This window comes from Leucoraja erinacea, chromosome 9 (genome assembly GCF_028641065.1).
Source record: "Leucoraja erinacea ecotype New England chromosome 9, Leri_hhj_1, whole genome shotgun sequence".
Classification (NCBI taxonomy): Eukaryota; Metazoa; Chordata; class Chondrichthyes; order Rajiformes; family Rajidae; genus Leucoraja; species Leucoraja erinaceus.
Genome location: NC_073385.1, coordinates 41319211 through 41337564, shown reverse-complemented (window position 1 = coordinate 41337564; position 18354 = coordinate 41319211). Strand labels below are relative to the sequence as shown.

General features: G+C 40.3%; 1 protein-coding gene across 1 annotated transcript in view; it reads left to right on the top strand.

The window, feature by feature from the left end:
- The first annotated feature begins 1020 nt into the window (after window positions 1-1020).
- LOC129700602 (neuroblast differentiation-associated protein AHNAK-like) overlaps window positions 1021-18354 on the top strand; it is a 53129-nt gene continuing 35795 nt past the window's right edge. Inside the window, 5 exon segments of the mRNA XM_055641221.1 lie at window positions 1021-1172; window positions 12239-12291; window positions 13188-13292; window positions 14248-14343; window positions 14459-14615. Coding sequence (XP_055497196.1) covers window positions 14329-14343; window positions 14459-14615 — 172 coding nt within the window. The 5' untranslated portion in view covers window positions 1021-1172; window positions 12239-12291; window positions 13188-13292; window positions 14248-14328.

The window sequence follows — 18354 nt, the reverse complement described above, 5'->3', positions numbered from 1 at the left end:
TCTGGTTGTGACATTGGGCTCTTGTCCAAAGCTGGCAATCATTTTTTGATGACATGCAAGAAATCATTTGTCTGGGCTGTCACCAGGCTCAGAAGGAAAGGGTCTATGGGAAGGTAAGTGACAGAGGGGACAGTGGTGGTGGGAACAGAGAGGATGAGTAAGCAAAAGTAATAACCTTGGCAGGGAAGAAGATTGATGATTCTTCATGAAGCCCAGAGTTGCAAGCCCAGAAAGAAAAGTTTACCTCAAACTGCTAGCTCCTGGAGCTGATTTGTAACCGCTTTCTTGGCCATGCATTGAGCCTGACACTCATGATGCACATTTAACAAACACTTTGGTTCAATTGATATCATAAGACTTTTGCTTGAATATTCATGATAACCTCGTCTGCTGTTGAAAGTCAAAATTAAGGCTGGTAAGAAAATAATTTCATTGTTTTTTAATGCCTCGATGACTTCACTACTCAGTTGTTTTATATTCACCTTCAACGTATATACCATATGACATCTCCACCCTAACATTGATAACCACACCTTTTGTTGCCTCATTCTCATGCTCCGAAATTTCCCTGCTAAACCTATTTTCCTCACCAGCTCTTGATCCTTCCTTTTATACCCTTTATAAAACACAGGCTGCTGATTATGTTTATATCACCTCGTCAAAAATCCCCTTCTCAGACTGTATCCTTTCTGTTAGAATATGCATCAGCCAGGCTCTTTGTGTGTATTTCTATAATTTCTATAAATGCAAATTGGTAATATTTTGGTAAATAATCTTGCAGTGGAAGATTCAGAAACGAACAGTTATTCGTAATCTACTGTGATTAAACCAGGAATAAAGGGATCATTGATTGCTCAGACGTGGTCTAAATGCAGCAGCCCCGTTGTTACTTGAAAACTGGGTTTCAATTTCAAAGGATATTCATCTTGACGACACTACTTTAGCTCTGGTTAGGCAGCTTGATTAGTGGTAGCATAGTCAAATTTGACCGCGATGGACCGCCCCCTTAATCCTTACATAGACAAAACTAGTTTCACAGAAAATCTCTGTTCAGTTGACTCTTGTACACTGACAGAGTACAGAAGGCAGGCTGACGATCCAGGCTGAGACACTTCAGGGCTAGTTTCTGCAAATTCTCGAGATATCCAGGTTTAGAACTAACAAGTTTGCTGGTAAGTTTTAAGAATGCATTTCATCTTTTATAAGCTATGTTATCATCGACAGGTTCTGTCCTGTTGAAAAAGAACGAGTATGATTTGTACTATTCAGCACTCGTTGTTATATTTATATCATGAGACAACCTTTTTGAATGTGTTTACAAGTCCTCAGTACATAACTGAGAGCGTTGGCTTGGTGCTACTTAATGTACATGTACACGATCAAAGGTATCTCCAGATAAGTTTGTTATTTTGCAAAGTAAATTTAACTCATGGAACAAGGGCAGTAACTAACAACTAGAAAGACCAGTATTTACTCAAGACAGTTGTAAAGAGAAAACCATGCAACTGCATTTCTTAGGGGCAAGAACTTCAGGCATGTGCATTATGGTTTTGATTACTGCGCTGCCTATATATCACACAAGGTCAGAATTTGCAAACAGTGGAAACACTGCCTTTTAAAGTTTTAATAAATATATTTTGTAAATTGGAGGTGTACGTTTCTTTTTTAGTAATTCTGAAATAAAATTAGAATGTTATTTTTATGCTAAAATTATTGGAGAAAAATAAAATCAATTCTTTACAATCCCAAATAATCCAAAAGAGTACACCTTTTAACATAGAATTCTGACAAGATCAAAGGAGAAGCAATCGATAAACTATATATTTTATTATTTATTAGTCGCAAAATACTGAGATATTAGGGATACATAGGATCAAACAAGAACAGAGCAATGTTTGGCAATCTGAACACTGGAAATAATAATTCCACTGGGAATAAGAAGACCACTAGGGGCGCCGTACAATTGGCAGCCCCGCCAACAGTCTGTTTGGTTTTTCGTCTTTTAAAATTTTTTAATGTGTGTTAAAAGCATTATGTAAATTGCTCAGTCTAAGCTTCCCCCCAGACTAGTTTCAGTCAAAAACCACTGACTCAAGCACTTGCGCAACTAATCTTTATTTTGACAAAACACAATTACAATTCAACTACTATACCTAACCACCGCGGGTTCGATCCTCGTATCCCTCTAGACCTCGCTCAAACAGAGACACTCCAGAAGGTCACGCAGTCCCAAACGTTCTCTCAGAGGATCGACGCAGGACCTTGTGGCAGCGGACATTTATAGGTCCCCGGACCTTGAAGGGCCGAAACACATGGGGGTGGTCCCTTTACAATCCAATTACAGATATCGATTAACCCCATACATAACAGACATTTCCCTAACCCAATAATACAGCAGCTAATACATTGTATTCAAACAGCGTTTCCCGGAGGAAGCTAACATCGCAACATTTACCCTGATCTGCAAGAAAGCCAGACAAGGCTCAATACCTCATCCAATCAACATTTGGCAAAGTGAATCTCTGCAACATTATTTACAATTATTTACAAGGTGTATGTCTGGTTTGCAGTCATCCAATCCATTCTATGCATGCAATTTGCACCTAATTGACAGGGTCTGCAGATGTTCCTATTCTCTTCCTGTAGCTTGGATCTAGGCTCTAGACAAACTGGCACCACTCTGCAGCTTGTCCCAGTTCCACAGAAAGCACTTTCAATTTGACCAAATCTCCCAGCAGCCCTGAAACTTTTACCCAATTTTAGAGTCTTAGCCTCTCCAATCTGGCCAGGATTAACAGGGTCGGTGGATTTTTTTTCTTCAATTTCGTACCTTGCCGGAGATGCGATTAATTTTCAGATCACATTCTCCGGTCGCTCAGCAGCGTACGATCGATGGAGCTGGAGGCCTCTTCGGATGACCTTGGGCCCCACCGCGGGGTGAGGACTTACATAGGAGTCGATCCCTTGCCTGGGATCGCTCCAACTACGGCCTGCCGTCTTCACATCGGGAGCTCGCAATCTCGGAATAGGCCGTGGATGTCGGGAACTCCAATGTCGGGGAAGGTTCGACCAGCCCCGATGCGAGGTTCGGTCGCCTGGCGCTGGGGAGCTGACATCCCCCCAATACAGGAGCAGATCGCCTCGACGCGGAGAGCCAAAGCGCCGCAGGCTACGGGAGGAGTCAAGATCATCTCGTCAACGGAGGGCTCGAGGCCCCAACAGGGATGAGATTGAACTTTTTTTCGCCTTCCATCAGTGAGGAATGTGGAGGAGTCACTGTGATGGATGTTTATGTTAAAATGTGTTTTGTGTGTTCCGCTGCTTTTTATTTGTATGACTGACTTGGCAAATGAAATGTTGCAAAACATACTTGGCTAATAAAGTATTATTGATTGATTGATTGTGAACTGGTTAGCAGGGAAGTTGGAACAGAGTTTAACTGTATATTACCTGAATTAACTCCGTTTTGCTTGTATTTTGTAAACTATTTTGTAAACTATTTCCAATAAATAATTCTAAAGTTTATAAAGTGCTTTAATATGGTATGTATGCGATTATACAGAAAGTGTGCTGTACATGAAAGTATATTGCTTAGAAATTGCAACACTCTTTTCTGGAGTGTTAAATGCATGCTGCCCAACTTTAATGCTTATTGCCCAACCAAGTCATTTAAATAGCTTGTTAGGGTAGTTTTTACCTCGATGGTTGCAATAAATCCAACTATTCCTGATTGCAGCTGGCTGCAAAGGTTGGAGCTGCTGCAACTTTGTTGTTAAGAAGACATCAAAATGCCTTAAATACTACTTCCAGTGCAGTAATAGTTCTACAAATGAGAGGAGTATCGTGGAGATAAAGTAGAGGTGTGAATGAGTTAATGCATGTTTTATGTGTAGATTGCCATGACCACCTCCCTGATCACATCAATTTGAAGCGAAGGGTCCACACCCAGATCAAATATTCAGTTTACAAATTGTCTGTATTGCACGTGATTTTGATAACGTGCTGTAACTAATGTGAGCTTTAGCAATGATGTTACAAGTATCAGCAACTGTGAAAACTCAGGATGACAAATGCAAACAGTCTTGTATCAATGTTGCAGTTGGTCCCTTCAATGCACAGATTTGTGCCATATCATTGTGTTTGTACTGGGAGACATAAAGGAAGGTTGTAGGTTGCATGTTATCACTCCAGTTTCTCTCCATAAGGCAGTTTATGCATTTCACAAACATGAATGATGCTGGAAGAATATCAGCCACGTTTGGGTAGCTAATGCTGGAAGTATTTAGTCCAATTTTTCCATGAATTAGCTTCCACTGGAAATTAGCGCAATTTGGTATTGATATTGGTTTATTATTGTCATGTGTACCAAGACACAGTGAAAAGCTTTGTTTGCCTGCTATCCAGTCAAATCACACTGCACACAATCAAGCCATACACATGTACACCAGGTACTGCAAAGATAAACAAACTACTAGTGGGGAGTATAGTGTTACACCATGCTAGTGTTCCAGTTACAAGGAAAGTGCAGGCATAAATAAGTGCAAGGTCACAATGAGGTAGGTTGAAGGATTAAGACCACGTGCTAGATCATGGGAGGGACGATGAGTTGTCTGATAACAGTGGGGAAGAAGCTGTTCTTGAATTTGAAGGTATGTGCTTTCAAGCCTGATAATATCTTCTGCCTGACAGGAGGGGAGAATGACCAGGGTAAAGATGGTCCATGTTGGCTGCTTTCCTGAGGCGACATGGTGTAGATGGCATCCAAGGGGGTGTTGGGTTTGTGTAGTAAACTGGGCTACATCATCAACTCTCTGAAACTTATTGCTGTATTGCCAAACAAGTGTGTTGCATCTCGATACTATGCATTCTATGGTGCATCTGTAGACATTGGTAAGAGTTCGCAGTAACTTGCAAAATTATTTCTCTGTCTTAGTCATAGAGTCATAGAATCATAGCCATACAACACAGAAATAGATCTTTTGACCCAACTGGTCCATGCTGACCAAGATGCCCCATCCAAGATAGTCCCATATGCCAGTCCCATTCCTGGCCCATATCCCATTCAACCTTTTACACTCCATGTACCTGTCCTAATGTATTTTAAGTGTTGTTATTGTACCCGCCTGAAATACTTCACCAGGCTGCTTGTTCCATCTATCCATTAGTCACAATGTGAAAAAGTTGTCCTTCAGGTTCTTATTACGTTTTTCCCCTCCCCCTTAAACAAATGACCTCTAGTCGTTGATTCTCCTCCCCTCGGAAAAAGACTCTTGTGCACTCACCCTATCCATTCCCCACATGATTTTATTCACCTCTATAAGATCATTCCTCAGCCTCCTGCACTCCAAGGAGTTGTAGGATAGTGTTAATGTGCGGGGATCGCTGATTGGTGTGGAATCAGTGGGCTGAGGGGCCTGTTTCCATGCTGTATCTCTAAACAATTCCAAACTAAACTAAATTATGTAGATGGTATAAATTATCATAAATTAAGGGCAGGGTGCTGTTTAAAATCTAACCTATATATTTATTTTCTAGGACTCATAAACTGACTCCAATGCATAATTTAAGTATACATTTCATGCCATGTGTATACATTTTAAGTTATGTGCATGCACCAACATTTTGTGAATGCAGCACAGTGACAGAGTTGCTGCCTTACAGCACCAGAGCCCTGACTACGGTGCTATCTGTATGGAGTTTGTACGTTCTCCCTGTGACCTCGTGGTTTTTCTCCGGATGCTCCGGTTTCCCCCCACACTCCAAAGACGTACAGGTTTGTAGGATAATTGGCTTTGGTAAAATTATAAATTATCCCTAGTGTGTAGGATAGTGCTAGTGTACGGGGCGATCATTGCTTGGCGCGGCTTGGTGGGCTGATGGGCCTGTTTCCACACTGTATCTCTAAAGTCTAAAGTAATGTCTAAACTCAGCTATTTTACAAATATGGAGAAGCTTGTGGCATCCCCTTACACTATCAACAGTTGCAAATGGTATAAATACAGTGCAGAGTACAAAACTGACAGGTTGATACAGGTGAGAAATGGTGATTCGTTGATGGGTGGGGTTAATGGCAAAGGTTAGAGGTGAAAGGAGACAAAAGGTTGTCAGATAAGAAGGAATTTTCTTTTTACCTGCCCCCTCACCTTCCACCCATATGCTTCAGTCTGAAGAAGGGTTTTGGCCCGAAACGTCGCCTATTTCCTTCGCTCCATAGATGCTGCTGCACCCGCTGAGTTTCTCCAGCATTTTTGTGTACCTTCGATCTTCCAGCATCTGCAGTTCCTTCTTGAACACCCATATGCTTCCCATCAGTTGACCATTTCATTCCTCTTTTCTTATCTGACATCCTTTTGTATCCTTTTCACCTCAAGTCTTTTGTCATTTACTCCACCCAAATGTCAATCACCTCACCCAACTGTGTCCACCCAACTGAATACTTAAAAAGATGTTCATATGCATATTTAGAAACTGAACAAAAGGGACAAAGTGCTGGAGTAACTCAGCAGGTCAGGCAGCATATCTGGAGAACGTGAATAGGTGACGTTTTTGGTTGGGATCCTTCTTCAAACCAGTTTAGAAACTGAATGCTGTCTTCTAAATAGGTTGGATCATGCTGCATCTGGTCGCTTGCCTGGACTAGTTACCTGCATTAATTCTCTGCCCACACTCACCATTGCCAGATGAGGAGTGCTGAATGAACTAACCCACCAGATCCAAGAATATTCTTGGTCAGTGCAGGTGTCAGGGATTATGGGGAGAAGCAGGAGAATGGGATTTAGAGGGAAAGATAGATCAGCCATGATTGAATGGCGGAGTAGATTCAATGGGCCGAATGGCCTAATTCTGCTCCTATAATTTTTGAAGATATAGCCTACGGTTGAAAGACCATCAAATTCTCAGGCTCTTTCCAACCAAACAGCATGAAAGCATTTGAAGATTAATCAGAGATCGAAATAAGTAAAAATGAAAATAATTAAAACCAAAGCAATTAAAATACTATAAAATAAAAAATAAAATGAAAACAATAAAATAAGGTAAACTTGCATGTACTTCCCATTTGCCGTAGGATTGGCAGCAGTAATCCCCAAAATAGTTTGCAAATGCTGGTTTATGCCCTATGTCTCACATGGCCTGCTAATTAATTTTAGCTTGGTATGTGTTTGTTTGCCCAATGAATCATTTGTAAGAGCAAGATATTTCCCCATGACTTATTCATTGGTTTCATATTAATGGAACATGTGCTCCGAGATTGGAAACCAAGTACCCAAAATTAAAAGTATATTTTTAAGCATTTTTCAATCAAGCCATTATTCTGGCAATAATGCCCCAGTCATGTTGGCATGTGAGTGTTTACATGGTTAGAAATCACATTTTTGCACATTCTGATAAGCAGGACATATTTTCAGGCCAATAAATAAATGAACACAAAATCAAATTAATTGTGTCTGGGAGAGTCGCCAGTTACCAATAAAGGGGCCACATTATCAATTGATAGAATAAGGGTCCATGCCTATGACTTCCCTGATGGTGAAACTCTGGTCTCAGTTGAGTGGTTAGCGAGTGACAGATATGATATTGTTCTACCTCAGAAAAAAACAGGGAGAACCCAAGGGGAGATTATTTATCTTTGCTCTCTCCTAAGATGTGACGACACATCAACAAACTGATATCTTAACAGCAAACTGTCTAGCTTGTGCGTATAGTTTGCAATGGAATTTGGGCAACAGCCAAGCTAGAAAGGAAATAAAAACAAACGATTCTTAATATGCCATCAGAATGTTTATAAAATACATGCAATGCTGATTGTTTAGTCTCAAGAATGCATAAGCTATATCCATGAGGGAGCAGGGTTTTTGGTATTTGGTTAAATGGAATAATAACCACAATATCATATTTGTCACTCACTAACCACTCAACTGAGACCCGAATTTCACCATCAGGGGAGTTATAGCATGAGCCCTTATTCTATCAATTAATAGTGTGGCATTTTATTGTATTAACTGGCTACTCTCCCAGACACAATCATTTGATTTAGTGTTATTTTTTTTAGTGGAATAAAACCCCTCAAGCAGCATGGTATAGTACCCCCTTTTTTTCCATCTCTGACCTTTGTCTGGCCAGTTGCCTATTCCCACCCTCACCTGTGTTCCTGCTTTTCATGCACATCCCACTTTTCCTGCTCCTCCCCTTTTTGATCTTTCTTCTCCCACATTCTCCACATAATCAGTGTGAAGAAGGATCCTGATCCAAAACGTCACCTATCCGTGTCTCCAAAGATGCTGCCTGACCCGCTGAGTTACTCCAGCACTTTGCGTCTTTGTTTTTAATCATCTGCAGTTCCTTATTTCTATTATGCTATAATACAGAGTTCCCAGTTACGAAACACTTTAATTCTCCTTCACATTCCCACACAGACCATTCTGCCCTAGGTCTCCTACATTGTCAGAGTGAGGCTAAACACAAATTGGAGGAACAGCATCTCATATTTCGCTTGGGCAGCTTACAGCCCAGTGGTATGAATATTATTTTTTTTAACTTTAAGTAACCCTGGCATTCCCTCTCTCTCTATCCCTCCCCCAACAAAGTCGCACCAGCTTCTTGTTTTCACCCAACAGCTAACAATCACCTGTTTCCTTTATCATCGTTTCCTTTTTGCATATCGTTCATTCATTGTTCTTTATCTCTATACATCTTCATCTATATCTCTCGTTTGGCTTATCCCTAACTAGTCTGAAGAAGTGTCTTGATCTGAAACATTACCCATTCCTTCTCTTTAGAGATGCTGCCTGTCCCGCTGAGTTGCGCCAGCTTTTTGTGTCTATCTATGCTACGATACGTCTTGTGTATAATGTATATACATTGTATATACATGAAAGTCATAATGTAGTTTAGAGATACAGCACGGAAACAGGTCCTTCAACACCCCAAGTCCACGCCGACCAATGATCCTCGTTACACTACACACTAGGGACAACTTACAATTTTTACGTAAGCCAATTAACCTACAAATCTGTACATCTTTTCTCAAGTTTTTTTCTATTCTTTTCGAATGATCAAAAAGGAAGTATTGGCGGTTTTAAAGCAAATTAACAACAAGGGGACAAGTCAGGGAACTTCTGGCCGGCGAACCCATTGTCAGTTCTATGATTCAATTATATTTTTTTGTCACATGTATCTAGGCACAGTGATTTTTTTTTGTTTTGCATACAACCAAGTAAAGTCATACAGACCACACCTAGGCAGTACATAGTTGCCACGTATCTGGCTCCGGCAGTTACAAATTTAATGGAAAACTTATCAGCATTCTCGGTGGCCCTCCCACCGGGTCCCCCTTCAGTGGCGTGTACCCCAAAACTCGGTGCCCGGCCCCCCCTCACATCACTCTTGCCAGCGCTCTTCGCTCCCGGCAGCACGTCCCCCTATGTCCCCCCCAGGTTGCTCCTGATGATGAGGAGGATCCCTCCTAGTTCTTGGCGGCACGGAGAGAAGGAATTGACTTCCCCTCGCTCTCCCCTGGCTGCCTGCCTGCTGGTAGTTAACGTCTCAATTTGCAGGTGGCCTAGCAAAGTAGACGTGACTTCGGGTAAAATTTAAGGGACATTCAAGGCTGGGACGAAGGCCTGGAACACACTGCCAGGGATGAGTATAATTGTTGAGACATCGGGAATGGATGCAAGCTGTAGAAGTCACAGACCTGACGAACTGCAAGATCTAGATCAGTTGGGAAAGTGGAAGTGGCTATGTGCACAAGTTGAGGTGTTGGACTTGGTCACAAAGGATTTACTATAGAAAAAAAAGCGATTGCACCAGAGAGAGTACAGAAGAGAATCACCAGCACTTTGCCAAGATTGGAGGATATTAGTTATTGGGAATGATCAGATCGGATGGGATTGTTTTCCCAGGAGCAAAGAAGGTTGAGAAGTGACTGGAGAGAAGTACATAAGATTATGAGAGGCGTAGTCATATAGCATGGAAACAGTCCCTTCGGCCCAACTTGTCCATGCCAACCAAGATGCCCATCAAACCTAGTCCCACTAGCCTATATCCTTCTAAGCCTTTCCTATCCATGCATTTGTCCAAGTATCTTTTAAATGCTGTTTTACCTGTCTCAAGTACATCTTCTGGCAGCCAGATCCATACACCCACTGCCCTCTGGGTGAAAATGTTGCCCCTCTCACCTTAAATCTGTCCTCTTGTTTTTGATTCCCCTATTCTGGGTAAATATGCGTTCACCCTATCTATTCCCCTCATGCATTTATACACCTCTAAAAGATCACCCATCAGCCTCCTGCGATCCAAGGAATAAAATCCTAGCCTGTCCAACCTCTCCCTATAGCTCATAGGGAGAGGTTGACCAGAAGGTATAGAAGGTGACCAGAATTGAACATTGTACACCAAATGTGGTCTCACCAACATCTTGCACAAATGCAACATAATATCTCAATTTCTATACTCAATAACCTGACTGATAAGATGAATGTATAAAAAGCCTTTTTCATCACTCTACTTGCCCATAACTTCTCCTCTTGCTTTCCACACCGTCCTTGGACATATTGATCTGGCCTAGGAGATTTATCTACCTTCATACGCCCAAAGGTGTCAGTACCTCCTTGACCATAATACGGATGGCACTCAACGCATCTCCAATGACTGCCCCAAGATCCCTTGCCTTCATGGTTTTTTTCCCACAGTAAAAATAGGAAATACCCATTGAAGATCTTGCTCATTTCCTGCAGCTGTATACATAGTTGACCACTTTGGTTTCTGAGTATCCCTACTCTCTCTCTAGTTACCCTTTCCATTAATGTACTTATAAATTCTCTTTGGATTTAATTTTCCTTAATATTTAAGAACTACCTCCTGCCCCCTTTTTGCCCTCCTGATGTCCTTCTTAAGTACGATCCTCCTTGGGGTATACAATTTTAAATACCTGCCCTGTGATGTATTAAAGATATTGTAAAAATAGAAGATACCTATTTGATTAAAGTTTTGCTTGCAGCAAGTAAGAAGGCCATTACCATGCAGTGGCTTAATGAAAAACACCAAAAACAGGAACAGTGGCTAAAAATAGTGCGAGACATGTTTACAATGGAGAAACTGACATATTTCTTGAGAGTCAAGAAGAATTAATTTGAGAAGATCTGGGAAAAATGGACCGTTTATTTGAGCCATGACACCAACTAGATAAATGCCAAGCTAGATATGGGAAGACTGTTATATAGAACTAGATGGTGTGTTTGTGCGAATATTGAAATATTTCCAGATAACTAATCAATGTAATTTTTTTTAAATTTGGGAAGTGAACCACACGGTCTTATTCCAATTTTTTTTTTAAATTTACCTCTTTTTTTCCCTATTTATTACTTTTTTAAATTTTGATTGTTGTTTTTCTTATTTTGTTTTATTTATGGTGATGGTGTTGCACTGTTTTGTATATATCTCTGTCGAAAATCAATAAAAACTTAGGAAAAAAAAGTATGATCCTCTGTCCCCTAAACTCTTCTTGGGATACACTTTAATCCCAGCTGCATATATCTGACCCATGTCTCCTTCTTGGTGACGGGAGCTCCCATTTCTCATCATCCAATGTTCCAGTTTAGTTTAGTTTATTATCACGTGTACCGAGGTACATTGAAAAGCTTTTGTTATGTGCTAACCAGTCAGTGGAATGACAATACATGGTTACAATTGAGCCATTTACAGTGTATAGATACATGATAAGGGAATAACATTTAATGCAAGGTAAAGCCAGCGACTATCAAGGATAGTCGGAGTTCACCAATGAGGTAGATAGTAGTTCAGGACTGCTCTCTAGTTGTGGTACGATGATGCAATTGCCTGATGAATTCCTTACTCTCAGCTGCCTTGTCCTTTATTTTAAAAGGAACATGCATGGCTTGAACTCTCACATTCACTCTTTTAAAAGCAACCTACTTGCCGGACATTCATTTGTCCTCAAACATGCTTCTTCAATCAACTTTAGCAAGTTATTAGTAATCATTTGTTTTGGAAGCGGCTTTGCGTATAAATAAGTTGTACCGCAATGTTTTACTTTTGAGTCAACAAGCTCTTTCCGGTAAATTTATGAACAAGGAAGCAGTGAATTCATTGACACAGAACAGCGTTAACTATTTACATGGTGTGCCAAAGCCAATACAACATTCTTCCTATGTTTTTCCGCAGGTTTTACATTGTCTAATATGATTCTTAAGTACTATAAATTTGATTGCATTTGCAGGCTCAGTCCAGTGCTTAAAAGATGCTGAGACAGAACCTGGGGAACAGGATTCTGTAAGTAATTTTTGTTTTCATATGTAAGACATCTAAATTTGTTTTACATGTTGCATTTTATAAAATTTATTGGGTTGAAAACAAATGTTGCAGACAATAGATCAAATTTGAAGTTACAATTTTTAATGTTTATTTTAAATTATATTCATTGAAATTATATAATAAATGTACATAAATATCAATGAACCATCAACACAAATTATGGAATCCTAAAAGAAAGCAGAATCTGCTCAAAGGTCATCAACTGGAAATATTCATCATGTTGTTTGATCTTCTGAGCACTTCACCATTCAGCCCATTCTCAAAGCAACCTTTCCCCCATTTTATCTCTGTTTCCTAATTTCTCTCATATATCCATTAACTGCTACCTGATTTTCCTACCACACTCCTCCACTAAAGGCAAGTTACAGGAGCCCATTAAACTTCTGACATGTTTTAGATGCTGTGGGAGGAAACCATAGCATCCAGAGGAAATCCACATAGTCACAGGAAGAACATGCAAACTTTGCACTGACAGTAGCAGAAGTCAGGATTGAATCCTGGGTCGAGGCAACAGTTCTATTTACAAGTCACTGTGCCACCTTGCAGGTAAAATTATTATTTTTGTTTATTAAGCTCAGCCCCTATTATTTTGTGAAAATGTAATATCTTACAGGAAATAGTGCAAAAAGTTTGCTTGTACACTTAAACATTCACATGCTCTGTCCTGTCAGTGAAAATTTTCAATTTAAATTTCATCTTCCATAGAAAAATATCAAAAACATTATATAATAATTCTGTTACCACAATCATAATTACATGCTGAATGGCATGTTTATTTATTGAGAGTTTTTAGCATTATACTTAAACTGATTCTGCTTTAGATTATTTAATACCAGTACTTTATTTCCTTGCAGGTGTGCGAGTTGCCAACAGAATTTGTAGAAACTGTAAGACCAAGACCTCAAGGATCTTCACCGGTATATGACTACACGCTGGCTGAAGAATACAAGGACAAAAATGTATGTCAATAAATATAAAGCTGAAGCAATGAGAATAAAAATGGTTAAAATTTGTATGATCTACAACATTACTCCATCATGATTTTGGACATCCTCATCAGGTTTTCCCCTCAACCTTCTCAACCTGGGCTAAGAAAAACTATTTCCTGCAAAAATATTTTTTTACCTCTCAGATTACCAAGCAGTTACAACTTAATTTAATAGTTAAAAAATATATATAATATGGTGCTGAGAAATTGGACAACTGGCATATTTTGTAATGCACTATTTAAATTGTATACAAAAAATACTTAGCACCTGTTAGATCTTGCTGGTAAGAATTTCCAGGTTGATGAGGAATGCTGAGAAGATTGGTCTGGACATCTCCCAGTGTGAATCAAGTAATAATGTCTTCTGTACGTCTGATATCAAATGTGCACTTAAAGCACAGCAATCATGTCCACCTTAAACAAAAGAGATTGGCAGCCAGAAGTGCAACCACAACCTGTGTTTTTCACTCACATTAAAATTGACACTTAGTTTTTAATTTGGTACTACCTTTTTTTAATTTACTAGTCTGTCACAAATCTAGAAATCCAAGTGAACAACTCAGGCTCTGTATAATTTTTTTTCTTTTTCTTTTCCGACCAAACCACAATTTAAGTTAATTTAATGTATTTGAGAGGTACTTTCAAACCTTTATGTCTTTGTAATGCGGGAGGGAACTAGAACACCCGGGAAAACCCACACGGTCACAGGTAGAACATACAAACAACACCCGTAATCACGATTGAAGCCAGGTTTCTGGCACTGCGCAACCCTCATTTATTCATGCTAACAAAAAATTAAAGTGCCCTCAAGGTAAAAATCAAATATTATCACTAGATTATTTTACATGTAGGTTTTAACAACTTTCATAATCAATCGCTTTAAGATTTCCTATTCTATGCAATGATTACTGAATTTTCTTGTTCAGGTACCAGCTGAGACATTAATTGACATTACAGACAATAAGCAAAGATTAGAAAATCTATCAAAGAAAGGTTTTTCTGCAAACATGAGTAACAAAGCGGTAGGTTTATTTTTTGATATCTATAATTTGTATAACATTTGTTTAATTTGGAAATAATTAAAATGAAAATAATGTGAATACTTGCTGGCACTTAAATCATTTTGATTTTTTTCAGAAAGAGAAGGAAGAGGACATTGTGGAAATGCTTGTGACCACAGACATTGAAAAAGGTGCAAGTGGCTTCAGTGTTAAAGGTGGTAAAAAGGACGGGATATTTATTAAACATGTTCAGAAAGAGTCACCTGCTGCAAAACGGCTGAGCATGAGAGAAGGTAAAACATATAATTTAAGTCCAGATGTTCTGGAATTTAAATCCAGAAAATACTATGTGACTGTTTGAGAATTTGAATTCAATATGAAAAATCTGGATGTCATGTGATTCTAGTCCAACTTAGATGTAGTCAAGTCAAGTAGACGATTCTTTTAACCATAGCAGTTTTTCAACCTATCATCTTCACCGGGCAGCACAGTGAAGCAGCAGGTAATGTTGTGGCATCACAGTTCCAGTAAAATCCCAGCTCAATCCTTGCCTTTGAGGCTCACTGTGTGGAGTTTGCACATTCTATCGTAACTGTGTTCTCCTTGGCACACCAGTTTCCTCCACATCCTAAAAACTGGTTGGTAACTTAACTTGTTATCGAGTCTACATCACAAGATTAGAAATTGTTCAGCCAGAGCTGACCACACTTCTCGGCATCTACACACAATTTTGATTTGCACTTCTTGTGCACAAGATTGTTTCTTGTGGAAAGATTGGTGGAAACGGCTGCAACGTGAACGCTCTTTCCTTTACCCCGGTAGCTTAACTGATACCTGCAAATTACCACCAACGTATGAGAAAATGGGTTACAGAGAAAAAGGTGATGGAATGGGATTGCTCTGAGAGCCAGCATACACTTGATGGGCCAAATAGTCTTCCGATGTCAAATAATAAAAGTGGAACATGTGAAGCCTATGAATTGACATTAAATAGAAAGAAAGGCAGCTGATTTCTGCACAGTATGTTTCATGGACAATGAGAACCAGTGGATTTGTTATAGTAATTGACAGAGCAATAATAAAAGGACACATTTCTCATAGAAACATAGAAACATAGAAATTAGGTGCAGGAGTAGGCCATTCGGCCCTTCGAGCCTGCACCGCCATTCAATATGATCATGGCTGATCATCCAACTCAGTATCCCGTACCTGCCTTCTCTCCATACCCCCTGATCCCCCTTGCCACAAGGGCCACATCTAACTCCCTCTTAAATATAGCCAATGAACTGGCCTCAACTACCCTCTGTGGCAGAGAGTTCCAGAGATTCACCACTCTCTGCGTGAAAAAAGTTCTTCTCATCTCGGTTTTTAAAGGATTTCCCCTTTATCCTTAAGCTGTGACCCCTTGTCCTGGACTTCCCTAACATCGGGAACAATCTTCCTGCATCTAGCCTGTCCAACCCCTTAAGAATTTTGTAAATTTCTATAAGATCCCCTCTCAACCTTCTAAATTCTAGAGAGTATAAACCAAGTCTATCCAGTCTTTCTTCATAAGACAGTCCTGACATCCCAGGAATCAGTCTGGTGAACCGTCTCTGCACTCCCTCTATGGCAATAATGTCCTTCCTCAGATTTGGAGACCAAAAAACTGTACGCAATACTCCAGGTGTGGTCTCACCAAGACCCTGTACAACTGCAGTAGAACCTCTCTGCTCCTATACTCAAATCCTTTTGCAATGAAAGCTAACATACCATTCGCTTTCTTTACTGCCTGCTGCACCTGCATGCCTACCTTCAATGACTGGTGTACCATGACACCCAGGTCTCGTTGCATCTCCCCCTTTTCCCAATCGGCCACCATTTAGATAATAGTCTGCTTTCCTGTTTTTGCCACCAAAATGGATAACCTCACATTTATCCACATTATACTGCATCTGCCAAACATTTGCCCACTCACCCAGCCTATCCAAGTCACCCTGCAGTCTCCTAGCATCCTCCTCACAGCTAACACTGCCCCCCCAGCTTAGTGTCATCCGCAAACTTGGAGATATTGCCTTCAATTCCTTCATCCAGATCATTAATATATATTGTAAATAGCTGGGGTCCCGGTACTGAGCCTTGGGGTACCCCACTAGTCACTGCCTGCCATTGTGAAAAGGACCCGTTTACTCCTACTCTTTGCTTCCTGTTTGCCAGCCAGTTCTCTATCCACATCAATACTGAACCCCCAATGCCTTGTGCTTTAAGTTTGTATACTAATCTCTTATGTGGGACCTTGTCGAAAGCCTTCTGGAAGTCCAGATACACCACATCCACTGGTTCTCCCCTATCCACGCTACTAGTTACATCCTCAAAAAATTCTATAAGATTCGTCAGACATGATTTACCTTTCGTAAATCCATGCTGACTTTGTCCAATGATTTCACCACTTTCCAAATGTGCTGCTATCCCATCTTTAATAACTGACTCTAGCAGTTTCCCCACTACCGATGTTAGACTAACTGGTCTGTAATTCCCCATTTTCTCTCTTCCTCCCTTCTTAAAAAGTGGGGTTACGTTTGCTACCCGCCAATCTTCAGGAACTACTCCAGAATCTAAAGAGTTTTGAAAGATTATTACTAATGCATCCACTATTTCTGGAGCTACTTCCTTAAGTACTCTGGGATGCAGCCTATCTGGCCCTGGGGATTTATCGGCCTTTAATCCATTCAATTTACCCAACACCACTTCCCGGCTAACCTGGATTTCACTCAATTCCTCCAACTCCTTTGACCCGCGGTCCCCTGCTATTTCCGGCAAATTATTTATGTCTTCCTTAGTGAAGACGGAACCAAAGTAGTTATTCAATTGGTCTGCCATATCCTTGTTCCCCATGATCAACTCACCTGTTTCTGACTGCAAGGGACCTACATTTGTTTTAACTAATCTCTTTCTTTTCACATATCTATAAAAACTTTTGCAGTCAGTTTTTATGTTCCCTGCCAGTTTTCTTTCATAATCTATTTTTCCTTTCCTAATTAAGCCCTTTGTCCTCCTCTGCTGGTCTTTGAATTTCTCCCAGTCCTCCGGTATGCTGCTTTTTCTGGCTAATTTGTACGCATCATCCTTCGCTTTGATACTATCCCTGATTTCCCTTGTTATCCATGGATGTACTACCTTCCCTGATTTATTCTTTTGCCAAACTGGGATGAACAATTTTTGTAGTTCATCCATGCAGTCTTTAAATGTCTTCCATTGCATATCCACCGTCAACCCTTTTAGAATTAATTGCCAGTCAATCTTGGCCAATTCACGTCTCATACCCTCAAAGTTACCTTTCTTTAAGTTCAGAACCATCGTTTCTGAATTAACAATGTCACTCTCCATCCTAATGAAGAACTCAACCATATTATGGTCACTCTTGCCCAAGGGGGCACGTACAACAAGATTGCTAACTAACCCTTCCTCATTACTCAATACCCAGTCTAAAATAGCCTGCTCTCTCGTTGGTTCCTCTACATGTTGATTTAGATAACTATCCCGCATACATTCCAAGAAATCCTCTTCCTCAGCACCCCTGCCAATTTGATTCACCCAATCTATATGTAGATTGAAGTCACCCATTATAACCGTTTTGCCTTTGTCGCACGCATTTCTAATTTCCTGTTTGATACCATCTCCAACTTCACTACTACTGTTAGGTGGCCTGTACACAACACCCACCAGCGTTTTCTGCCCCTTAGTGTTTTGCAGCTCTACCCATACCGATTCCACATCCTCCAAACTAATGTCCTTCCTTTCCATTGCATTAATCCCCTCTCTAATCAGTAACGCTACCCCACCTCCTTTTCCTTTCTGTCTATCCCTCCTGAATATTGAATATCCCTGGATGTTCAGCTCCCAGCCTTGGTCACCCTGGAGTCATGTCTCCGTGATCCCAACTATATCATAGTCATTAATAGCTATCTGCACATTCAACTCATCCACCTTATTACGAATGCTCCTTGCATTGAGACACAAAGCCTTCAGGCTTGTTTTTACAACACTCTTACC